The sequence below is a fragment of the Ovis canadensis genome, chromosome 1, assembly GCF_042477335.2.
Source record: "Ovis canadensis isolate MfBH-ARS-UI-01 breed Bighorn chromosome 1, ARS-UI_OviCan_v2, whole genome shotgun sequence".
Lineage (NCBI taxonomy): Eukaryota > Metazoa > Chordata > Mammalia > Artiodactyla > Bovidae > Ovis > Ovis canadensis.
Window position 1 is genome coordinate 261568416 of NC_091245.1, and position 26188 is coordinate 261594603.

Consider the following 26188-nt stretch of genomic DNA (forward strand, 5'->3'; position numbering starts at 1 on the left):
ACTGATATTAATATGTTTTTTAAATTGCCAAGTAGAATATGTGAAGGTCAAATATAAAATTGAAATTCTGGTCTAAAATTCAATAAATTTGAATCTGATACATCAGGGAAATAATTTTAAGTATCCACATCTTTAGATGTTTTATTGAAGTTAAATTGGTCTAAAACACTGTCAGTTACAGATGTGCAACATAGTGATTCAGTATTTCAGTCATTTCAATCGTTACAGAATGATTCCCATGATCAGAATAGTTACCATCCATTGCCATTCAAACTTATTACAATATTGTTGACTGTATTCTCCATGCTATACATTTCATCCTCAAGACTCATTTATTTTCTAACTGGAAGTTCACCTCTTAATTGCCCTCACTATTTCATTCATCCCCCCAGCCCCTCCCATCTGGCAACCACCTGTTTGTTCTCTGTGTCTATGAGTCTGTTTCTGTTTTGTTAACTTCCGTTCATTTGTTTTTTAGATTCTGCATATAAGTGAAATCATATGGTATTTGTCTTTCTCCGTCTGACTGACTTCATTTTGCATAATATCCTCTAGACCCATCCATATTGTTGCAAATGGCAAGATTTTATTTTATTTTTTCATGGCTGAGTAGTATTCCATTGTGTGTGTGTGTGTGTGTGTGTGTGTGTGTACATGTGTGCATGTGTACACAAATACACATCTTCCTTATCCATTCATCTGTTGACAGACACTCAGGTTGCTTTCATATCTTAGCTATTGTAAATAATGGTGTGGTGAAAATAGATGTGCATATATCTTTTCCTATGAGTGTTTTTGTTTTGTTTAGAAGAATACTCAGAAATAGAGTAACTTAAATAATATGGTGTTTCTATTTTTAATTTTGGGGGAACCTTCATGTTGTTTTCCATAGTGGCTGCACGGGTTTATGTTCCTGTCAACAGTGCATGAGGGTTGCCTTTTCTCTACATCCTTTATAGAACTTGTTATTTTTTGTCTTTTTGATACTAGCCATTCTGACAGGGGGAGACAATATCTTCTTGTGGTTTTATTTGCATTTCCCTGAAGAGGAGAGTGAAAAAGTTGGCTTAAAGCTCAACATTCAGAAAACTAAGATCATGGCATCTGGTCTCATCACTTCATGGGAAATAGATGGGGAAACAGTGGAACACTGGCTGACTTTATTTTTGGGGGCTCCAAAATCACTGCAGATGGTGATTGCAGCCATGAAATTAAAAGACGCTTACTCCGTGGAAGGAAAGTTACAATCAACCCAGACAGTATATCAAAAAGCAGAGACATTACTTTGCCAGCAAAGGTCCGTCTAGTCAAGGCTATGGTTTTTCCAGTGGTCATGTATGGATGTCAGAGTTGGACTGTGAAGAAAGCTGAGCACCGAAGAATTGATGCTTTTGGACTGTGGTGTTGAAGAACCTTCTTGAGAGTCCCTTGGACTGCAAGGAGATCCAACCAGTCCATCCTAAAGGCAATTGGTCCTGGGTGTTCATTGGAAGGACTGATGTTGAAGCTGAAACTCCAATACTTTGGCCACCTGATGCAAAGAGTTGACTCATTGGAAAAGACCCTGATGCTGGGAAAGATTGAAGGTAGGAGGAGAAGGGGACGACAGAGGACGAGATGGCTGGATGGCATCACTGACTCGATGGACATGAGTTTGGGTAAACTCTCTGAGTTGGTGATGGACAGAGAGGCCTGGCGTGCTGTGATTCATGGGGTTGCAAAGAGGTGGACATGACTGAGCAACTGAACTGAACTGATGAGTAATGTGTACATTTTTTTCCATGTGTCTTTTGGCCATCTGTATGTCTTTGAAAAAATGACTGTTCATGTCTACTGTTAATTTGTTAATCAGGTTGTTGGGTTTCTTTTGCTATTGAGTTGTATAAATTCTTTGAAATTTTGAATATTGACCTCTTATCAGATTTATCTTTTACAAATATCTTCTCCCATTCAGAGGGTGGTCTTTTTGTCTTATTAATAGTTTTCTTCAGTGTACAAAAACTTTTTAGTTTGATATAGTCCCATTTATTATTTTTGCTTTTGTTTCCCTTGCCTGAGGAGACAGATCCAAAATAGCTTTGCCAAGATCTATGTTAAAGATCATGCCACCTATGCTTTCTCTGGGGTTTTCTGGTTTCAGCTCTTAGGTTTAAGTCTTTAATTGATTTTGAGTTTATTTTTGGATATGATATGAGGAAGTCATCCAATTTGATTCTTTAGCATGTAGCTGTCCAGTTTTCCCAAAACCATTTGTTGAAGAGGCTGTCTTTTCCCCTTTATATTTTCTTGCTGCTTTTGTCATAGATTCAGTTCAGTTCAGTCACTCAGTCGTGTCCGACTTTTTGCAACCCCATGAATCGCAGCACGCCAGGCCTCCCTGTCCATCACCAACTCCCAGAGTTCACTCAGACCCACATCCATCGAGTCAGTGATTCCATCCAGCCATCTCATCCTCTGTCATCCCCTTCTCCTCCTGCCCCCAATTGCTCCCAGCATCAGAGTCTTTTCCAATGAGTCAACTCTTCGCGTGAGGTGGCCAAAGTACTGGAGTTTCAGCTTCAGCATCATTCCCTCCAAAGAAACCCCAGGGCTGATCTCCTTCAGAATGGACTGGTTGGATCTCCTTGCAGTCCAAGAGACTCTCAAGAATCTTCTCCAACACCACAGTTCAAAAGCATCAATTGACCATATAACTATGGGTTTATTTCTGGGGTCTCTATCCTGTTCTGTTGATTTATGTCTGTTTTTGTGCCAGTACTTCATTGTTTTGATTACTGTGGCTTTGTATAGAGTTTAAAATCAGGGAGCATGATACCTCCAGCTTTGTTGTTCTTTCTAAAAATTGTTTTGTCTATTCTGGGCCTTTTGTATTTCCATATAAATTTTGGGATTTCTCTTTTGGGTCTGTGAACAAAGCCATAGGTGTTTTGATTGAGATTACATTGAATATTTCCATTGCATCGGGTTAACTTCAGTTCAGTTGCTCAGTGTGTCAGACTCTTTGCGACCCCATAGACTGCAGGACACCAGGCCTCCCTGTCCATCAGCAACTCCTGGAGTTTACCTAAACTCATGTCCATTGAGTCAGTGATGCCATCTAACCATCTCATCCTCTGTTGTCCCCTTCTCCTCCCGCCCTCAATCTTCCCCAGCATTAGGGGATTTTCAGATGAGTCAGTTGTTCACATCAGGTGGCCAAAGTATTGGAGTTTCAGCTTCAACAACAGTCTTTCCAATGAACACCCAGGACTGATCTCCTTTAGAATGGACTGGTTGGATCTCCTTGCAGTCCAAGGGAATCGTAAGAGTCTTCCCCAATACTGCAGTTCAAAAGCATCAATTCTTCGGCACTCAGCTTTCTTCACAGTCCAACTCACATCCATACATGACTACTGGAAAAACCATAAACTTGAGGAGACAGATATTTTTTGGCAAAGTAATATCTCTGCATTTTCATATGCTATCTAGGTTGGTCATAAGTTTCCTTCCACGGAGTAAGCGTCTTTTAATTTCATGGCTGCAGTCACCATCTGAAGTGATTTTGGAGCATAAAGTCAGCCACTGTTTCCCCATCTATTTGCCATGAAATGATGGGACCAGATGCCATGATCTTAGTTTTCTGAATGTTGAGCTTTAAGCCAACTTTTTCACTCTCTTCTTTCACTTTCATCAAGAAGTTCTTTAGTTCTTCTTCATTTTCTACTGTAAGGGTGGTGTCATCTGCGTATCTGAGGTTATTGATATTTCTCCCAGCAATCTTGATTCCAGCTTGTGCTTTATCCAACCCAGCATTTCTCATGATGTACTCTGCATATAAGTTAGATAAGCATGGTGACAATATACAGACTTGATGTACTCCTTTTCCTATTTGGAACCAGTCTGTTGTTCCATGTCCAGTTCTAACTATTGCTTCCTGACCTCCATGCAGATTTCTCAAGAGGTAAGTCATGTTATCTGGTGTTCCCATCTCTTTCAGAATTTTCCACAGTTTATTGTGATCCATACAGTCAAAAGCTTTGGCATAGTCAATAAAGCAGAAATAGATGTTTTTCTGGAACTCTCTTGCTTTTTCCATGACCCAGTGGATGTTGGCAATTGGCTGCCTGGTTCCTCTGCCTTTTCTAAAACCAGCTAGAACATCTGGAAGTTCATGATTCATGTATTGCTGAAGCCTGGCTTGGAGAATTTTGAGCATTACTTTGCTAGTGTGTGAGATGAGTGCAATTGTGCAGTAGTTTGAGCATTCTTTGGCATTGCCTTTCTTTGGAATTGGAATGAAAACTGACCTTTTCCAGTCCTGTGGCCACTGCTGAGTTTTCCAAATTTGCTGGCATATTGAGTGCAGCACTTCACAACATCATCTTTTAGGGTTTGAAATAGCTCAACTGTAATTTTATCCCCTCCACTAGCTTTGTTTGTAGTGATGCTTCCTAAGGCCCACTTGACTTCACACTCCAGGATGTCTAGCTCTAGGTGAGTGATCACACCATCGTGATTATCTGGGTCATGAAGATCTTTTTTGTACAGTTTCTGTGTATTCTTGCCATCTCTTCTTTTATCTTCTTCTTCAGTCAGGTCCATACCATTTCTGTCCTTTATTGAGCCCATCTTTGCATGAAATGTTCTCTTGGCATCTCTAATTTTCTTGAAGAGATCTCTAGTCTTTCCCATTCTGTTGTTTTCCTCTATTTCTTTGCATTGATCACTGAGGAAGGCTTTCTTATCTCTCCTTGCTATTCTTTGGAACTCTGCATTCAAATGGGTATATATTTCCTTTTCTCCTTTGCTTTTGGCTTCCCTTCTTTTCACAGCTATTTGTAAGGCCTCCTTAGACTGCCATTTTGCTTTTTTCAGTTCTTTTTCTTGGGGCTGGTCTTGCTTTCTGTCTCCTGTACAGTGTCACAAACCTCTGTCCATAATTCATCAGGCACTCTGTCTATCAGATCTAGTCCCTTAAATCTATTTCTCACTTCCACTGTATAATCATAAGGGATTTGATTTAGGTCATACCTGAATGGTCTAGTGCTTTTCCCCACTTTCTTCAATTTAAGTCTGAATTTGACAATAAGGGGTTTATAATCTGAGCCACAGTCAGCTCCCAGTCTTGTTTTTGCTGACTGTACAGAGCTTCTCCATCTTTGGCTACAAAGAATATAATCAATATGATTTCTGTGTTGGCCATGTGGTGATGTCCATGTGTAGAATCTTCTCTTGTGTTGTTGGAAGAGAGTGTTTGCTCTGACCAGTTCATTTTCTTGGCAATATTCGATTAGCCTTTGCCCTGCTTCATTCTGTATTTAAGGCCAAATTTGCTTGTTACTCCAGGTGTTTCTTGACTTGCTACTTTTGCATTCCAGTCCCCTATAATGAAAAGGACTCTTTTGGGGATATTAGTTCTAAAAGGTCTTTTAGATCTTCATAGAACCATTCAGCTTCAGCTTCTTCAGCATTACTGGTTGGGGCATAGACTTGGATTACCGTTGTATTGAATGGTTTGCCTTGGAAATGAACAGAGATCATTCTGTCATTTTTGAGATTGCATCCAAGTACTGCATTTCAGAGTCTTTTGTTGACTATGATGGCTACTGCATTTCTTCTAAGGGATTCCTGCCCATAGTAGTAGATATGATGGTCATCTGAGTTAAATTCACCCATTCCAGTCCATCTTAGTTTGCTAATTCCTAGAATGTCAACATTCACTCTTACCATCTCCTGTTTGACCACTTCCATGCCTTAATTCATGGACCTAACATTCCAGGTTCCTATGCAATATTGCTCTTTACATCATTGGACCTTGCTTCTATCACCAGTCACATCCACAACTGGTTGTTGTCTTTGCTTTGGCTCCATCCCTTCATTCTTTCTGGAGTTCTTTCTCCACTGATCTCCAGTAGCATATTGGGCACCTACCAACCTGGGGAGTTCATCTTTCAGTGTCCTATCTTTTTGCCTTTTCATACTGCTCATGGAGTTCTCAAGGCAAGAATACTGAAGTGCTTTGCCATTCCCTTCTCCAGTGGACCACATTTTGTCAGACCTCTCCACCATGACCCACCCGTCTTGGGTTCCCTTGGGGGCATGGCTTAGTTTCATTGAGTTAGACTGGCTAGTTTTCTGTGATTGTGGTTTCAGTCTGTCTGCCCTCTGATGCCTACTGTCTTACTGGGGTTTCTTTTCCCTTGGACATGGGGTATGTCTTCACGGCTGCTCCAGTAAAGTGCCACCATTGCACCTTACCTTGGATGTGAGGTGTCTCCTCACGGCTGCCGCTCCTGACCTTGGACTTGGGGTATCACCTCTCCGCTGCTCTCCACGCAGCACACCACCACTCCTGGGGTAGTATGATTATCTTCACGGTATTCTTTCAGTCCATTAGCACAGTATATCTTCCCATTTCTTTATGTCATCTTCAGTTTCTTTCATCAGTGTCTTTTTGTTGTCTGATATAGGTTTATTCCTGGGTTTTGGGGGTACAATTGCATATGAAATTTTTTTTTCTTAATTTCTCTCTCTTCATTGTTAGTATGTAGAAAAACAACAGATTTCTGTATATTAATTCTGTTTGCTGCCACTTTTCTGAATTCTTTTTTTTCTAAAAGTTAAAAAAAATTTTTTTCCATAAATACTATCATGTCATCTGCAAACAGTGATAGTTTTACTTGTTCCTTTCCTGTCTGGATTCCTTTTATTTCTCTTTAAAGGAACTATATTTTTAAATGAAAACTTTTGTGTTTGCTTTTATAAAAGAATTGAGTATGATTTAAGATGAAAAGCAGGGTCCTTGGTGATGTTGAATATCAGTCTTAGATTTCAGCATATGGGAAGTGAAACCATAGAGAGTGACAGGAATGAATGTATATTATCACTCTTGCATATTATCACTCCTAGGGGCCTTTGAGGTAGAAAACAGTCTTCTGTGGACATCGAGAGCATGACTTCTCAGTATTTGTTCCATGGTCTCACTGTGGGACTCCAGGGAGATTCTCAGGTGGGGAAAGTGGGTGGCATGTGGACTGATCCAAAACTAAGGTTCTCTGCCCTCAGGCCAGTGCCACCCAATTTCATGTCACCTAAGGGCAGCCTACTCAGTAAGTTATAAAGGGGCACAGTTCATATTTCCAACTGAAATTAGCAAGTACCTTAAGTTTGCTGGATATTCAAATATATATTCTTCAGATAAGAGCAGCTTGTCACTGGAGCTGGGACTGGGCATGTATTTAACAGAAAGTGGTACATAGTGGGAGGAGATTATGGATCAAGAGACTGGGATAGGCAGGCACGGGTAAGCATATATAGAGTACTGTGGCTCATCAGGGCCCTGCGGGTACTTTGTGTAGGGTCAGAGAGGAAGCTGAGGGAGAGGGAACAGCAGGAAAATAAATACTGTTGATTATATTCTCATGAAAGAGGCTCTTCACATCAGGAAATGTAAAGTGGTACAACTTTTTGGGTAAGTCTTACAGCAATCTATGTCAAGAGTGTTAATTTAAAAAGATACTAGGACATTATGTTAAGGAAATAAGTTGTCCATAAAATCTTCTATTCAAGAATATTCACAATAGCACACACAAAAAAGTGAGAGTGAAAGGAAGAGCAGACAGCAGGACCTACCAGGAGCTGGGGATGGAACAGCCATTAAAGTGCCATTAAAGTGTCTTCTCTCTGGAAGCGTACATTTTGGTGCAGTTGGGTGTGAGTCAGAAGCTCTTGTACAGAAAATAAACAACTCAAATAATATTATATTATGACAGATGGAGGGAAGTGCTTTGAAGATTAATATAGTGAACTCAGGGCATTGCAAGAGACAGAAAATGGTGCTATCTATTTTAGTTAGAATAATTAGGAAAGGTAGGTTGATATTTGGGTGGAGACCTGAATAAAATGGGGGAGCATATCATACCAAAATCTGGCAGAGGCGTGAGGAGAGACATAAGTGAGGTAGGTTAAGAGGTACAGACTTCCAGTTGCAAAATAAATGAGTCATGGGTATGAAATGTACAGTGTGGGGAAGACAGTCAGTAATTATGTAATATCTTTGTATGTGACAGATGGTAACTAGGCTTATCATATTGTATCTTATGTAATGTATAGGAATATTGTATCACTTTGTTTTATACCAGGAACTAACAGTGTTATAGGTCAATTATACTTTAACAAACAAATTCATAGAAAAAGTTTTCAGATTTGTGCCTACCAGAGGCAGGTGATAGGGGGAATGGGAATTGGATGAAGTCAGTCAAAAGGTACAAGCTTTCAGTTGTAAGGTAAATAAATACCAGGGTTAAAATGTACAATATGATAAATGTAATTAACACTACTGTGCATTACATGTGAAGGCTAATCTTCTAAGAGTTTTTGTCAAAAAGAAAAAGTTGTTTTCCTTTAATTTTTTATCAACATGAGATGATGAATGTTCATTAAACTTACTCTGATAATCATTCTGTAATGTATGTAAGTCAAATCATTATTCTATACACCTTAAATTTACTCAGTATGGTATGTCAGAAATAGAAACACATGGGCCAGATTTTGATAATTATTGACTCAGAATGTCAGCATTCATGCATATGTTTGAAATTTTCCTTAACAAAAGCATACTCCTAAATTTAAGTAAAGTAAATCTCCCGTCTACAGTGGATAGAAGTGGTACAAACTTAAAAAGAATAGACATGTTAAATTTGCATAACATACAGAATTCATATAAAATCCATAACCTACTGGGGGAGAAGACTGAAATCCTGGAAGAGCATAGGAAATGTTTCCTTCTTGCCCTTTTTTAAAATAGTGAGGCAGACATTGTCCACAGCTGTAAATAGGATAGGCGGTTTAAGACTTTGAAGAGAAAAAGGGAAAGGGGAAACAAATCTGGCAGAATGGCCTTCTAGGCAGAGGGCCAGTAGGTGTGGAGGACCTGAAGTTTTGTTAGGTGAGTTCTTAGACTGGTAAGGAGCACATTGTCCCTGAGGCAGGGAAAGTTGGGAGAGTAGGTGGTGTTAGAACCTTGTAAACCATGGTGAGGACTTAGGACTTGATTCTGCATAAGATACACACCTTTGTGGAGATTGATGTAGCTTGAGTTTAGAAGGATCATGCCAGCCTGTGTATGGAAAATAGACCAGGGAGTCAGTCAGGATTATGGAAGCTGAAGAACTAATAGGAGGCTACTGAAATAATCCAGACAGTGTACAGTTGGCTGGGATCGGGGTGAAAAGTGGCTGATGTGGCCTATGTGTTTAAATAGAGGCTCCAGGAATGGCTGTTGGAGGGACATGAGATGTGCAAAAGAGAGGAGTTGTAGGTGACCACAGGATTTTTACTCCAGTACTTTGGCCACCTCATGCGAAGAGTTGACTCATCGGAAAAGACTTTGATGCCGGGAGGGATTGGGGGCAGGAGGAGAAGGAGATGACAGAGGATGAGATGGCTGGATGGCATCACTGACTCGATGGGCGTGAATCTGAGTGAACTCCGGGAGTTGGTGTTGGATAGGGAGGCCTGGCATGCTGCGATTCATGGGGTCACAAAGAGTCGGACATGACTGAGCGACTGAACTGAACTGAACTGAACAGGATTTTTGGTCTAAACATAAGTAAAGAGCTGCTGCTGAGACTCAGAAGAAGAGGCAGCAGACCTCATAGAGTAAGAGGCATGCTGAGTTCAAATTTAAGACGTGTTGAACTTGAGCTGTTCTATGATATCAAAGTGAATGTTGACTTGGCAGTAGGGCAGAAGAATCTGTAGTTCAGAGTAGAATTTGGGATGGATATTGGAGAAGTGGGTCATTAACTTGTGCAAAAACCAGAGGGTAGTAGCTAGAAGTCAAGTGGAGGCCTTCCAAGGAGAGAGTGACTGCCTGTGCCCATTTTTGCTCATGCACTTGCCTGGAAAATCCCATGGATGGAGGAGCCTGGTAGGCTGCAGTCCATGAGGTCGCTAAGAGTCGGGCAAGACTGAGCGACTTCACTTTCACTTTTCACTTTCATGCATTGAAGGAGGAAATGGCAACCCACTCCAGTGTTTTTGCCTGGAGAATCCCAGGGATGAAGCCTGGTGGGCTGCCGTCTGTGGGGTTGCACAGAGTCGGACACAACTGAAGCGACTTAGCAGCAGCACCAGTGTGTTTGGTGATTTTAACCAGTATGTTTCACAGGAGCTAGAAGCCCCTGGTGAAAGTAGGTTTGAGAAAGGGAGGAGTGTTTGTGGCTGAAGAAAAGCTTTTGTTTTAACATGAGTTATTGTGATTCTTTGTATGCTGATAGGAAATTTCCAGTGGAAAGGGGGAAATTATTGATTCAAGAGGTGGTGAGGACGATTTCAGGAGTAAAGCCACAGAACTAGTGAGAGGGCTTAAGAATTAGCACACAGTGGAGGATTTGGCTTTAATGAGAGCATCGATAGTTCATCTGTCATTATGGTTCCCAGCCCCAGGTTCACATCAGAAACATATGGAATGCTGAAAACACACTGCTGCCTGGCTGCCCCCTAGACCAGTGAAGTTACAGGGTCCAAGCTGAGGCCCTCGCACTGGTGTTCTCTGAGAGCTCCCTCTGTGCCTCTTGGCACCTGGAGAGGGGTGGGAGGATGACGGTGTGTAAGGCTGGTGCAGGCAGTTTGATCAGCTTGGTGAAAAAAGCTCGGGGAAGGTCTCTCAGTTTTATTTTTTCAGTGAAGTGAGAAGCAACATTATCAGCTCAAAGTGGGGAGGAGAAGGGAAGAGTGTGATGGGTGAAACTCTCACCTCCCTTAAATAAGGGGAATGGGGTACTCTTTGTTCATTAGGGAAGCAGAATGCACTCTGATTTGTTTTCTGGGCTGTTAGTAACTTAATTTAGATTTCTGTGCATTAAATTCCACCTTTTTATTAAGTTTCCTATGCATTAAATTCCACATATTTAATGTGTTGTTTATATGTGCTGTTTTTCCTCTAGAAATCTACATCTATATTGGAATTTTACCAAGAACTTGGATTGCCACCAAAGCAGAAAGTTAAAATGTTTAACGTAACAGATAATGCTGTTATTAAGCCAGGTAATCTGAGATCGGGGAGAGGAGGGAGGTAAAAATACCCAAATATGTGATTTGTTTAATGTCAGCCCTTTCAATAAAGCTGATTTCACAATGCAAAGTCCCAAACATTTGTTTTTAAATATAAAACCGTGTCTGATTTAATCACTAGGGACAAACAGGTCTTTTTCTTTTTTAAGTGGAAGGAACTGTAGAGAACTCTTTGTTTTCCATGAAAGAAGGAGGAACGCTTTTGTTTTTAATGTACAGAGTGTTCACATTTGGAAAAGCCTCTCCAAATAAGAAAGTGAACTTTTAAAATGTGAAGTTCACTGTTTGTAGGCTGGTATTTTATTAAGTGAGGAATAGATTCTCACTGTGATAGAATAAGAAAATATAGCCAGAAGGAGAAAAGTGACTGACCATGGCACCTCAATGTAAAGATTCTTACTTTAAAATTCCAAAGTATTTTACCTACTCCATGGAATATCAAAAAGTCAGATTTGGCAATATGATTATATTGGTTCACATAGTTAATGGCATTTTGATGTCTTTAAACTTTAGAAAAGCTTCCTAATGTCTTGAACTTGAGTTCTAGAAGTGGACTGTAGAAGGATGTTTTAAGATTTGATATTTTAATACCTGAACTGAATTTCTTGAGGTAGAATACACTTTCAGTAGGCCTTGTTAATTGGGGTGATAGAGTCAACCTTGATAAAAGCTAGAATTGAAGGTATTTTTTTTAAGAGCAAATTTTTCATCTTTGAAGTAAAGTAAATGGAGTTAACTAGTATAAACATGAAGTCTGTGTTAACTTTTGCTATAGCTCAAACTGTATTTTGAGCTATATTTTGGGGTATTTGTGGATGAAAAATGGCCAAATATCAATTCAGGTGATTCACCTCAGAAATTTGATCATTTTCAATCTCTCTATTTTTTCTTAATTCAAGGTTTTTCTCTGCCCATATAAATCCACGTTGGGTCCTACTTAAAGGACCCTACTGAAACCCTGCAGCACTTTACTCCTTGTTTTAAAACAAATACAAATTAGCTTTTGATTATATTGGCTACTACACTGGTTCCAGTTTTCTTTTCTTGAAGTCTTACTGAGTGATATTAATGTTGATTCCTGTTTTTGGATAACTTATTTCCAATAGGGAAAAAAGAAAAGCCTTGATATCCTACGTTTTTTGAGTCATTCTCTTATTTTTATTTTTCTTATTAGAAATGGGAAATATATCTTAATATATTGTTATTCACAAGAAAAAAACAAAGATCTCATGTATGTACAGCAGGAACAATGTTGTCACAGGAGTTGCCTTTTTCACCCAGTATCACGGTGGCCTGTGAAGGCACAAGCACGTCAGTGGCTGTGGGCCGCTGACCACCCTAGCACCATGTGCCTCATGCTTCAGCCTCCATACTGTCCATTAAAATGCATTTATTGAGCTATTTTATTGTTGATGTTTCTAATCATTAAAATTGCAGAAGAGACTATCCTGACATTTTGAAATCTGATAGCTAGAAAGCTTCCTATCTAGTTTGTTTAATGAAGTTGTTTCTGAGCTGACAAATTTCATATTGATTTTTTGTTTTCTTTTCATAAAGGCACTCCTCTTTATGCTGCTCACTTTCGCCCAGGACAATATGTGGATGTCACAGCCAAAACGTAGGTCCACATAACAGATTTTTTCCTTTTGTTTTCCTTGTATATTAAAAAACAGCAGAGTGAGTGAAAGAAGTGCAGTCTTTCAAAGTCAGTGAATAAAAGATAAGTAATCATTATTCTCATTCATTATTCTAATCTTTAATGTAACTTATGGTACCAGTTTTTAAATTGCACTGAATTAGTTGTGCATGAAAAGTTTACAATTGAGATGTGTGCTTCTTGAGATGGGACTAAGAGAAAGGTTACATTACTCAAGTTCCTTGTGGGCTGGGCCCACATCTATTTGAAGACAAAAGGGTACGTATATTATGTTGGTAATATACAGGAAGATACAGGAAGCAGTTAAATTACAAACATCTTCTACTGTAGAGCATTTTTGGAGCTATGTTAAAATCCTGTCAGAAACTGGAAGAAGAAAACAGAATCACACCCTAGGCCTCTTCAGTAGCATGACATCATCTCTTGGCACTAGAAGGGACAAAATATTTTGTCATATGTAAAGAAGAGTTCAGATTTGGTAGAAATGAACACTTAATTGTCACTAACAGAAATGCTGACTTTGAATCATACTTTAAGTTCAGCACTGGCTAGATAATCTGCAGGAAACTTTAGAACTTGTAAAAGTAGTTTTTTAAAAATCAGTTGTGACAAACGAGAGGAGTGGAATGGGAAGGGCAGGGGAGGCTCAAGTGGAAGTGGGTATATGTATACTTTGGCTAATTCACATTGTGTGGCAGAAACCAACACAACATTGTAAAGCAGTTATCCTCCAGTTAAACATTTTTAAAAATCAGTTAATGTTATCTCACTATGGAATAAAGCCACCAAGCCTTTTTCAGTATCATTTCTTATAATCCATATGATCTAGGCTAAGCTTAACTCCAGATATCAGCTCCCGTCCATTCTTTTGTTTGGCTTGGCTTGTGAGATCTTAAGTTCCCCTATAGGGATTGAACCCCCAATCTATGGTAGTGAAAGCGCCTAGTCCTAACCACTGGACTGCCAGGGAATTCCCAAGTTCTCATTCACTCTTATTTCTTGTTCTATTAACATTGAGGACAGTTTCACTGCTTTAGGTGTCTCAGATTTCCTTTTGTCATTTGACAAGGTATGCAGCCTATGTTCCAGGAATATTCTGACTGAGAACCGTTTGAAAATGAAAATAGCTTAGAGGTGCTCTGGGATAACCTTAGATCACAGTGACTGAGCCAGAGCTGCTGCTTGTATCCATGGAAACCAGATAAATCTAGTGTCAGTTTCCTAAATGCAGTCAGATACTTCTTCGCTTCCTCATTATTACTGCCTACTTTCTAATATGGGCCATGGCACACAGGTCCTAGGGACCTTAGGTTTTGATTAGCTATTTAGAAATGGAGGGGGGTTGGCCTGGAGAGGAGAGTAAGGCTTTAAAGAGACTCTGAGCCGTCCTCCTCTTCTCCCTTCTTCCTGATTGATGTGAACTCATTCCTACTTGCTGGGGCCTCTAAAATTACTGGTCTCATGGTAACATTTGTCCTGCATGCTCTTGTGAAGAAGTCAAAATATTGGAGCTATGAAACTTTGGTTTGGGTAGATAGGGAGACGTGTTATGAATCAGATGGTTTTACTTTTTAAATTCCTAGATTATTACACATAATAAAATACTTCACGGTGATTTGTTAACTTACAGTTAATAATGTGTGCTTTCCACTACATATTTTGTAGGGTAAATGAGATATTCAAGAAGCCCCACAAAATCAGTTTCCTTGTTAACAGATGCCTTGTAGCAGTGTTTGTGACTAGCTTGGATTGGAGCCTAGCCTTTTTAGTGTCTTTGTTCAGTAGATGCTGTTATTTCATATGCTGTTGTTGGGTTTCTTTTACTTGTTTTTTTTTTAATTTTTTAATTGAAGGAAAATTGCTTTACCATGTTGTGTTGGTTTCCGCCATACAGCAATGCAAATCAGCCAAAGTTATACATATATTACTTCCCTCTTGAGCCTCCCTCCCCTCCCCCCATTCCTTAACTTCTTAGAAGCTGTTTTTAAAACTTCAGCCTTTTGTGAGAGTGTGTTGGTTTTGTTTTTTAAGAGCATATATCTAGAAGACAAGATGTGTATAGCCATGTGCATTTCAGCCTCAGGACTAAACAGCTGATGAGAACTGAGAGAGGAACTAGCCTTAGGCTTTAGATTAGTTGACACGCACCTGTGGAGAAGGGGGACCTACATTTGTTGTGTGGCTGCTGTACCACCTTCTGTTTGACTGTATAATGTGTGCACAGTACTCTAGTGTATGCATCTTTTGAGGGCATTACCTGAGATCAAAATGAAACCGACTGATCTTTTGCTAAATGTTGCTGATAACTATAGTTTTCATAGCTGGCATGTTATTAAGGCCTCAGGGTGCTTGTAAGTGCTTTCAGATTTACAGAACTCTGTCCTCCTCATGTGGAGACGTTTTGGATCTCTCCTGAGCAGGCTTGCATCTAAGCTACACACAGTCTTGGTGGCAGCTGTCACTGCCATTGACGTTCCCCATATGCGTGTGTACCTGTGTACATGCACACACACATGAATCTGCTTGCTTTTCTTTCTCCTCTTTAAATTCTGTTTCCTCTCCATGATGCTTCTCACTTTTTGAACAATACCCCCACCTTGGACTTTTAGTCCTTTACTGCCAGTAAGAATGTTTTTTCTTGGTTGACTATAAATGGAACCATTATCTTTTAGACATAGGCTCCAAGTTGTGGCAGTCAACTTTGTCCTCCTTTTTTGTACTTTGTCCTCCTTTTGCAGCCCCTGTTTTAAAATTTTGAAACTTCTGGATTCCATCATCTTGATTATTAATGATATTATAGATGTACAAACTTCTGGATTCCATCATCTTGATTATTAATGATATTATAGATGTACACACTGGAGAAAAAGTGTTGCACTGACATAGTTAGGTCAGATGAGGGACAAGGGTTCATAGCCTGGAGCATCAGTTCCCACACTTGAGTGGGCTTCAGCATCTCTAAGAAGGCTTGTTAAACAATCTTCTATCTACTTCAGATTCATTAGATCTGGGGAAGTACCTGAGAATTTGTATTTCCAACGAGTTCCCAGGTTGTGTGGATGCTGCTAGTCCAGGGACCACACTGAGAACGACTGGACTGAAAAACAGTCAGGAGCTCAACAGTGAACTTGCTTTTCTGTGCTCCTTTACCCAGCACAGAGTCCCAGTGCCTGCCTTTTCTCAGCTCTACTCAAATTAGTCCTGCGAAATCTGTATGCAGGTCAAAAAGCAACAGTTAGAACCAGACATGGAACAATAGACTGGTTCCAAGTTGGGAAAGGAATATGTCAAGGCTGAATATTGTCACCCTGCTTATTTAACTTATATGCAGAGTAAATCATGTGAAATGCTGAGCTGAATGAAGCACAAGCTGGAATCAAGATTGCCAGGAGAAATATCGATAACCTAAGATATGCAGATGACACCACCCTCATGGCAGAAAGTGAAGAACTAAAGAGCCTCTTGATAAAAGTGAAAGAGGAGAGTGAAAAAGTTGGCTTAAAACTCAGCATTCAAAAAACAAAGAACATACCATCACTCCATGGTGATTAGATGGGGAAACAATGGAAATAGTGGCTGACTTTATTTTTTGTGCTCCAAAATCACTGCAGATGGTGACTGCAGCCGTGAAATTAAAAGATGCTTGCTCATTGGAAGAAAAGCTATGACTAACCTAGACAACGTATTAAAAAGCAGAGACATTACTTTGCCAACAAAGGTCCATCTAGTCAAAGCTGTGGTTTTTCCAGTAGTCATATATGGATGTGAGAGTTGGATCATAAAGAAAGCTGAGCACCAAAAATTGATGCTTTTGAAATGTGGTGTTGTAGAAGACTCCTGAGAGTCCCTTGGACTGCAAGGAGATCCAGCCAGTCCGTCCTAAAGGAAATCAGTCCTGAATATTCATTGGAAAGACTGATGCTAAAGCTGAAGTTCCAATACTTTGGCCACCTGATGTGAAGAGCTGACCCACTGGGAAAGATTGAAGGCAGGAGATGGGGATGACAGAGGATGAGATGGTTGGATGGTATCACCGACTCTATGGACATGTATTTGAGCAAGCTCCAGGGGTTGGTGATGGACAGGGAAGCCTAGTGTGCTGCAGTCCATGGGGTCAGACACAACTGAGCAACTGAGATGAACTGAACTCAAATGATAACATATGGACATCTGTTTTAAAGTATGTAAGTCTAGTCAATCTGATTTCAAATAACATTACAGTAAAAGTAAGCCTGTGTATTACCCACGTTTTAGTTAGCATGAAACTGAAAACTGGTCTCCTTAGTAACTGGCTTCATCATCTTTCCATTAGAGATCAACTTGAGACTTGTTTCTAATTGAAATTTATTTTTCTCATGTTGTAATAATTCTATTTAATTGTTAAGTCTACACTTATATTTTGAGTATTTCAAATTTTTTACCATATACTTTCAGTTTTAATTACTGGATTAAATATGTGTTAGAAATAACTTAAGAAAATTTTAAAATGGAAAAATACTAATTTAAGAAAATATAGTGTTAATAGAATCTATCTACTTGAAGAATGAAATTGTCTTTTAAGTGACCAGTAACCAACACTAGCAACCCCCTTTCTTTTTACGTTTGTAAAACATTTTATTTATTTTTATTGGAGGATAATTGCTTTACAGTACTGCTTTGGTTTCTGCCATGCATCAGCGTGAATCAGCCATAGGTACACATACGTCCCTTCCCTCTTGAACCTCTGTCCCACCCCTGTAGGTTGTCACAAAGCCCTGGCTCAAGTTCCCTGGGCCATGCAGCAAATTCCCACTGGCTCTCTGTTTTACGTATGGTAAATGTATGTGTTTTCACACTATTGTCTCCATTTGTCCCATCCTTTCCTTCACCCACTGTGTCCCCAAGTCTGTTCCCTATGTCTGCATCTCCATTGCTGTTCTGTAAATAGGTTCATCAGTACCATCTTTCTACTTTCCATATATATGCATTAATATATGATATTTTTCTCTTTCTGACTTACTTCATTCTGCATAATAGGCTCTAGGTTCATCTGCCTCATTAGAACTGACTCAAATGTGTTCCTTTTTATGGCTGGGAGCCTCTTCTTAAAGACTTCCTTAAATTGTCTTTTCACTATGTAATTATCTTTAATGTCCAGAGTTTATAATTCAGGGGCCAGAGCCTTCTCCCAGACTGAAGTTTATAAATTCTCAATTGGCTTGTGAGACTAGTAGGAGTACTTTTTCTTGTCTAATATGGTTCCTGGGAAAACTTCATTCAAGTCCTCAGTGGTCATCTGATCAAATGTTATTATGTTCCTCTTCTTCTCCAGCTCTTTCTCATATTCCTCAGTTCTGGTCTTTGAGAGAGACAGAAACTCAGCACAGCTTTTCACATCTTTTTCTTCAGTGTCTACCTGGGCGGTGTGTTTATCCTCTGGCATCGGAACCTTCAGGGCATTAACTCCTTCTCAAAGTCATCTTTCAAGCCAGCCTTTGCCACATTGGCCTTGTAAGCCCAGTCAATGGCAGGTGGTTTCTCAGGCAGGTTAGCCAATCTGGAGGTGAGGGTCTCATTCCAGAATTTCAAGGAATTAGCAGTGGCCTTTGGGAGATAATCTCCGTGAAAGCTACCCAGTCAGTGGCATTTAGAGCAAGTTTCCATCCCACCATCTTAAGGACCTTTATTGACCCGGGGCCCACAGTCCACAGCAGGCTTCCCTACATTTATAAAATGTTCCTCTTTTAACGATTACATTGGAAAATCTGCTTACATTGAAAACAAAATTATATTTACCTGTGCTGTTTTTAAACCAGAAATAGTTTTTTATCTAAAGAGTCTGAGCATACAAATTCTATTTATATTATGTGTGAAAGATCCTTAATATCTAATATATAAAACTTTTCTATCAGAATAATTTTTCAGTTTTCATTATTCTATAAATAGACAATAAGTCTCAGTCTTTGAAATGTATCAATTTTATGTAATTTATTCTAATTAAAGTCTAGCATATATAATGATGCATTCCCCACACCACCACGACTGCCTCTAGGCAGTGGTATTACCTAGTGTACTAGGACCCTTTTAAAGACTATATTCTTGTTCTATAATGGCAATTATATTCCACTGTAATTTCTAACAGATGATGGGCTTGGAGGTTCAACATTGTTCCCTTTCTTTCTCTCTCAATTTTGAGGAGGAAACATCTCTAGATAATATAGAAAGAGTCACTAAGGTAAAGTGTGACTGTTGATTCTACCCTTAACATACGATGTTTAGTTCATTGTTTGCTGTTGAATTCTAGCAGTGCTTATTTTAACTTTTGAGTTTTTCTTTTTTCTTTTTTTGTTTTAAAGGAGAAAACTCAGGAAAGAATGAAAGTAAGATAAACAAAAAGAAAACTGCAAATACACATTCTGCATTGTTTGGGAGAAAAATGTTAGGTCTCTCTTAAAGAACTTGGAAGACACTGGTGATGGTGATGAGCCCATACTGGTGGGCATGGGACACTTTCCTGCCAGGTGTCTTACTGAACTTTGAATTCATGACAGTGGCGTGCCTGAAGTAATTTCTCAAATCTCAGATTGAAATCAGAAAACAGTTCATTCAGTTACTTAAAAGATTTTTTTCTTTCTGTATGTAAGATCATCTAAAAAATCTGTCTGTGAATCTGGGCTAATGAAAACAACCCATATATTTTCAGGCATAATCTTATTACTTAAATAGCAATCTCTGTCATAATCTTACTGTTTTTGAAGTTATCAGTGTCCTTTAAATTCTCATTACCCTTTGGCTCACAATAGGAAAAATATGTATGTATGCTCAGTTATGCTCGACTCTTTGTGACCCAGTGGACTGTAGCCCACCAAGTTCCTCTGTTCATGGGATTTCCCAGGGAAGAATACTGGAATGGGTTGCCATTTCCTTCTCCAGGGGATCTTCCTGACCCAAGGATTGAACCCACATCTCTTGTGTCTCCTGCATTCTTTACCACTGAGATTCTTTACCACTGAGCCACCTGGGAAGCCCAAAGAGAAGCAGCCGCCAGGAGAGACAGACAGGGTACTTACTTTGATAATGTTGTTACTGGTAGTAAAAATGAAAGGAGTAGGGAAGAGTTAATTTGGGTTCTTTCATTAAAACATCAAAATATGTACAGAAATATTGTCCATCAGAGCCTTCAGGTGATTAGAAAGCTAGGTAGGTTCTTAACAAAGCAGAGACTCTTTTGAGCTGTGTGCTCAGTCCTGCATACTGTTCAGAGAAGCGTGCTTCCACATGGTCAGAAGTTCGAGGGAAAACAAGATACATGCTGCCTTCAGCCCTGCACATTTTAATAAGTTACTTTACTTACTGGTTATTCAAAGCAGTAAAATTTTAAGCATACTAGTGAAAAATTTTCTAAATGAGTAAACTATAGAGGGAAATAGTCTCTGTGAAAAAACAATGTTTTCAGCAGTCAAAGTGAGGTGGTCTAGGGAGAGTGGTCAAAGCGTGGCTCTGCTTCTCAGCAGCACTGTGACGTAGACTGCTGGGGTCCAGCCCCAGTGGATCCAGGGAATTTGAAGGGTGAACGGCGTAGGCGAGGAAAAAACTTATTTATTTAGAAATATAAAATAATTAAGAAGAAATAGTATAGTAGGAAAATTTAGTGGAGAAAAGAGGCTGAATAACTTGGTTTACAGGGAAAGCCAATAAAATCTCAGGACAAGAGATTTGCACCATCTACATTGGGCCACTGGCGCCCGTTTTGAATATCGGAGAGTGCCCTGCCTTGGGCTCTCTCTCTCTCATGGAACTTAAAAGCCAGGGGCAAGTAAGTAGACATGGCGAGCCTCCACGCCCCAGATGGGAATTCAGCCTGAAAATAGAGTAAAGAGGAGACACGGGGGAAACCAGCCCAAAGACTGGCCTATCCCCTATTGTTCAGAAGGCCTTTTATACGTTTTGATTGTACATAGAGATCAATGGGTAATACAAAATTACGCAGTGTCAGCAGCCCTGACTCTTATCGAGACCAGGCTTTTTCTCTGCATACTTAGTTGTATACACAAGTCTTAGGTGATTTACATCATCTTCCAGCCAGAAGACCAATTAACCTTTTACAGCCCTTTTTTGTAAGGGTTTGTCAACCAGAAGACTTATTTGTGTCAAAAATGTTGTTCTTCCCAAAGTCTGGTGCCACTCTCAGAAAGCACTAAATAAAGTTACATTCTTACATAGCAAAGATACAACAATTTATAACAAGTGAAAGGAGTACAGTGATTTATAACAGAAAAGTGATTAACTCAAAAGTCTAGGGTTGCTAACATCAAAACTACTATATTCCGATTTCTGCATCGCGATTACATTGATTAATATCCCTCAGGTGCCTAAAAGATAAAGAATATGGAGGCCTGGCAGCAGTCATTGAGTCAACAGTGAAAACCTGTCACCAATATAATTTTTAGCTCTTTAGAAAAGGCTCTGTATCTTTAAGATGCTTTAAGCTTTGTGCCTCTTGCGGTTGGGGGTGCTGTAAGCAATTCACAAGCTGCAAAAAGTCCGGGGGAAGCTGTCAGGCAAGTTACGGAGTCGTCAAAGGGGTTTGAGCTAATACAGGAGACTGAAGCCCTGAATTAACTGTTTTCCAGAGAATGTGGGAAGAGTAAAAAGCACAGTAATAAAGCAGGCAGACTCTGGTTTTGGAGGGTAGATGTTCAGGAAAACTCAGGGGGAACCCCTGAAGCCAGATCACACCTTTGCGTTTTGTTGGGCTTCCTTCCTCATGACCTTTGCCATGGGCAGGATTCCTCATGCTGGCTCCTGGCACTAGACAGCTTTCTTAGCCTCTCTGTCACCTCATCTTTGTTGTTCAGTTGCTTAGTTATGTCTGACTCTTTGCCACCCCACGGACTGCAGCACACCAGGCTTCCCTGTCCTTCGTTGTCTCCTGTAGTTTGCTCAAACTCATGTCCATTGAATCAGTGATGTCATCCATCCATCTCATCCTCTGTCTCCCCCTTCTCCTGCCTTCAATCTTTCCCAGCATCACGATCCTTTCCAGTGAGTTGGCTCTTCGCATCAGGTGGCCAAAGTACTGGAGCTTCAGCATCAGTCCTTCCAATGAATATTCAGGGTTGATTTCCTTTAGGATGGACTGGTTTGATCTCGTTGCTGTCCACAGGACTCTTAAGAGTCTTCTCTAACATCACAGTTAGAAAGCATCAATTCTTCAGCATTCAGCCTTCTTTATGGTCCAGCTCTCATATCCATACATGACTACTGGAAAAACCATAGCTTTGACTATATGGACCTTTATTGGCAAAGTGATAACTCTCCTGTTTTCATAAGTTGTCTAGATTGCTCATAGCTTTCCTTCCAAGCAGCAAGCATCTTTTAATTTCATGACTGCAGTCACCGTTCGCAGTGATTTTGGAGCCCAAAAAAATAAAGTCTCTCACTGTTTCCATTTTTTCCCCATTGTGTTTGCCATGAAGTGATGGGACTGAATGCGATGATCTTTGTTTTTTGAATGTTGAGTTTTAAGCCAACTTTGTCACTCAACCTCTTTCACTTTCTTCAAGAGCCTCATCTTTAACATGATACTAATCGTCAGTTCAGTCGCTCAGTCGTGTCCAACTCTTTGCGACCCCATGAATCACAGCACACCAGGCCTCCCTATCCATCACCAACTCCCGGAGTTCACTCAGACTCACATCCATCGAGTCAGTGATGCCATCCAGCCATCTCATCCTCTGTTGTCCCCTTCTCCTCCTGCCCCCAATCCCTCCTAGCATCAGAGTCTTTTCCAATGAGTCAACTCTTCTGAAATATTAAGATTGAATGAAATAATGCACATAAGACTCTTAGCTCAAGATCTGGGATGTAGTAAATGCTTGAAAGTATTGGCTGCTGTCACTATTACTGTTTTCTCATTTGTTTCAAATTTTTTGTTTTGTTTTGGTTTCAAAATTTTAAAGGAAAAATCTATGTTTTCCTCAACAGGAAATATCTTTTTAAATTAATTAACTACATTAAGCTATTTAGAATTCAATTGTGATATTTTCTAATACATCAAGTTATTGCCTCTTAAACTGTTTTGTATAGACAAGTAGTAACTTTACAAAGCACTCTAGGTAATTTTAAGAATACGTTATACCTGCCACATCCAGAATTTACAGTGTAATGAGGATGCCCTTGAAATAGCTCCATGCTTCTCTGATATGCTTCTTCATTTTTGCTTTACTCTGTTTATCAGGAGGCAGTGTGAACTGGGTTGAAAGCATAACTAGATGCTTTCATTTACCAGGGATTTAACCTTGGGCAAGGGGCTTAACTTCTCTGGATACATTTCATTATCTTTAACATAAAGTTTTAGGATTAAATGGTTTCTAAGTTTCTTCTTTCTTTTTTTAATGTGGGTTTTGGTTTTTTTTTTTTAATTTTTTATTTAGTTTTTTTTTAAGTACAGTTGATTGACAATATTATGTTAGTTTCAGGTATATAGCAAAGTGATTGAGTTATATATATATACATCCTTTTTCATATTCTTTTTCCTTATGGTTTATCACAGGATACTAAATATAGTTCCCTGTACTATATGGTGGGACTTTGTTGATTATCTGTTGTATATATAGTAGTTTGTATGTGCTAATCCCAAACTCCTAATTTATCCCTCTCCTACCCTTTTCCCCTTCGGTAACCATAAGTTTATGTTCTGTATCTGTGAGTCTATTTCTGTTTTTTAAATAAGTTCATTTGTATCATTTTTTTTTAGCTTGTACATATTTCTAAGTTCTTTTCAGGTATATAAATCTGTTTCCAAAAAATAATCCCTCAGTTTCCCAAATGGCATAATTCACTGTTTTCTATATTAATGAATAAATAATACTCAGAAAACTCTTCATGATGTTACATAATTAATTCAGTTTTTTGTTTTGAGAAAAGCAGACTGAACTTAGGACAGCAAACATGGTGTCTGGGTTTAATTAGGACAGCCAGAAAATGCTCCCTTCTATAAAAGGGCCCAAAAGAATCACTGCACATTTGGCTCTTTGTCCTACTGAATGAGGGGCTTTCCTGGTGGCTCATATGGTATAGGATCTGCCTGCAATGCAGGAGACGCAGGTTCAGTCCCTGTGTCAGGAAGATCCCCTGGAGAAGGAATGGCAACCCACTCTAGTATTTTTGCCTAGAGAATCCCATGGACAGAGGAGCCTGGCAGGATACAGTCCATAGGGTCGCAAAAGAGTCGGACACAGCTTAGCAACTTAAACAACTATTGAATGATCTAGATTTAATGTCAGAAAGCTATAAGCAGTGCACACTTAGCAGTCAGTTGTTGATAAAAATATTCCCAGACATTGATAGTTTATAGTTTTATAGTTTTTATTGATAGTGTATAGCTTTATAGTTTTTTGACAGAAATAGAATACCTACTATTCAGGTCACGCTGTCACAAATTCATCATGGAGAGTAACAGCCAAACAGATCTTCCATGTTAGCTTTTACCTTGTGTGTGATGAAATGCAGAGCACCTGAAATATTCCACAATGACTTACCTGTGTGCTCAGGAGCTGTTTTACATCTCTGATTGAATAGGGTTAGACAAGAACACTGCATTGGGTAGAAACTGACTTCAGACATTTACAGGGGTCTTCAGTGGCCAGGGCAAGACTTGGTAAAATTCCTTCAGAATTCCTCAGAGGACTCAGAATGGATGGACTTGAAAGTACTCCTCACCTATAGACCTTACTTTATCCTATATAAGTGTATCCAGAACCATGCAATCAAAGGCAGTTACCTACTAAGTAGGGAAATATTTGATGGGTGTGTATTAAATCTTTATATCTGCTGGTGGACATTTAGGTGTTTGTCAGAGTGTGACAGGGAAATGAAATTCATAGTAATAATCTCTGGAGATTTATGGAATACAGTTAGAAACACTAAATTATGCATTCTTTTCTGCAAGGTTCTTAACAGTCAAACCTTCACGCCCTTCCTCCCCTTTTCTTAATACAATCTTCTTAAACTTTTATTAAAAAGCCCATTATATATAGCATTTGGAAACTATAGGACCAAATCAAGGAAATAATTATTTCTTCACAGTTAAAGCTGGTAACGGTTACTCTGAGTTCTCAAGATAGGATGCTACTTTTAGATGCTGCACAATCCTCGTGCTTCATGAACTTAAAGTACAGTGAGGAAAAACACTGAGAAACAAGGACAATAAAGTCTAAATTTAAATCGTATCTCTGAGATTTTTTGAAATTTTGTTTTAGCAAGTATGAATGCTGTAAATAAAGTACACTTTTTATGTTTTCCTCATTTTCACATATGTTTCACTAGATTTGGACCTTAACATTGTGTTCTAGCTGATTTGAATTTTCCTTTACTTCATTTATTCTGCTGTCATTAACTAAAAATGGCAGCAAAAAAGGGGTGGGTGAGATTAAAGCATATTATGTATTTCATATCCCTTTTGGTGAGATGAAGGTTTTTATGCAACCTGTGAAAATCCTATGTTGGAACTGTGCGTGGGTATACTAAGTGTATATTCCTTCATTTCCTGCTTTTGTCTTGTTTTTGTTCTCCAGTTGGGTGACAACTGAGAGAAACAAAGGAATAGACACCTGTTCTGCACCCCCACCCCCCCACCCCGGAGCAACAGGTGCCTTTTGTTCTCTGTGGTCTCAGTTCAGCCAGTGATTTGTCACGTCATGTGTGTCTTATCCTTTTGTTTAAAGGTTATTTATTGAAGAGGCTCCCATTGTACGCAGTATAACAACATGATGTGTTCTAGAACTAGATTGAAAAACAGTCTGTAATTAGCTGACAGTAATTAACACTTTCAGGATACCACTTTGATTTGGTAAAATGAGCTAAATTATCTTCTGAAATTTACCCAGAATTTTTTTTTTTTTTTTTTTTTTAACCAGTGCACACTTGCATGCTCTCTCTGTAAGCGGGAGCTGAATCAGTTTGAGAACTCAGAAGGTACCAACAAACTTTCTACCAAGAAGGACCACTGTTAGTATTTTGAAACCATGCTCACTTTCGATTTGGCAATGCCACTCCCTTCCCTTTTTTTCTTTAAAGTTTTATTTGCTGAACAGTATCATAAGTTCAAATGACTTTTTAGGTATTTTTCTATTTTTAAATTGCAAAGCATTTATTTTTCAAACACATTCTAAAATTCAGTGTTAAGTTTCTGAAGCAAAACTGCAGTGAAATATTTTATTACTTACTTCCTAGATGCTAATTTTGCAAAGTTTATGGTGACTTTTCAGTGAATATTGAAATTCATTAAATTTCTACTTTACCTCTTTGATCAAGGATAAGCATTATTTTGAGTTCTTGAGGCCAAAAAGAATTATGTACAGGCACGCCTTAGATATGTTACAGTTCAGTTCCAGACCACTGTGGTAAAGCAAGTCAAACAAATTTTTCATTTCCTAGTGCATGTAGAAGTTATGTTTACACTGTAGTATAGTCTGTTAAGTGTGCAATAGCATT

At 39.2% G+C, this 26188-nt stretch overlaps 1 protein-coding gene and 1 pseudogene across 1 annotated transcript in view; one reads left to right on the forward strand and one right to left on the reverse strand.

The window, feature by feature from the left end:
- The window catches only part of MRPL3 (mitochondrial ribosomal protein L3), a 57229-nt gene that overhangs the window by 11135 nt on the left and 19906 nt on the right, over positions 1–26188 (forward strand). The window contains exons 5-6 of the mRNA XM_069566119.1: positions 10929–11028; positions 12613–12673. Coding sequence (XP_069422220.1) covers positions 10929–11028; positions 12613–12673 — 161 coding nt within the window. The remainder of the gene's footprint in view (positions 1–10928; positions 11029–12612; positions 12674–26188) is intronic.
- LOC138427058 (ATP synthase subunit d, mitochondrial pseudogene) lies at positions 17892–18363 on the reverse strand (annotated as a pseudogene).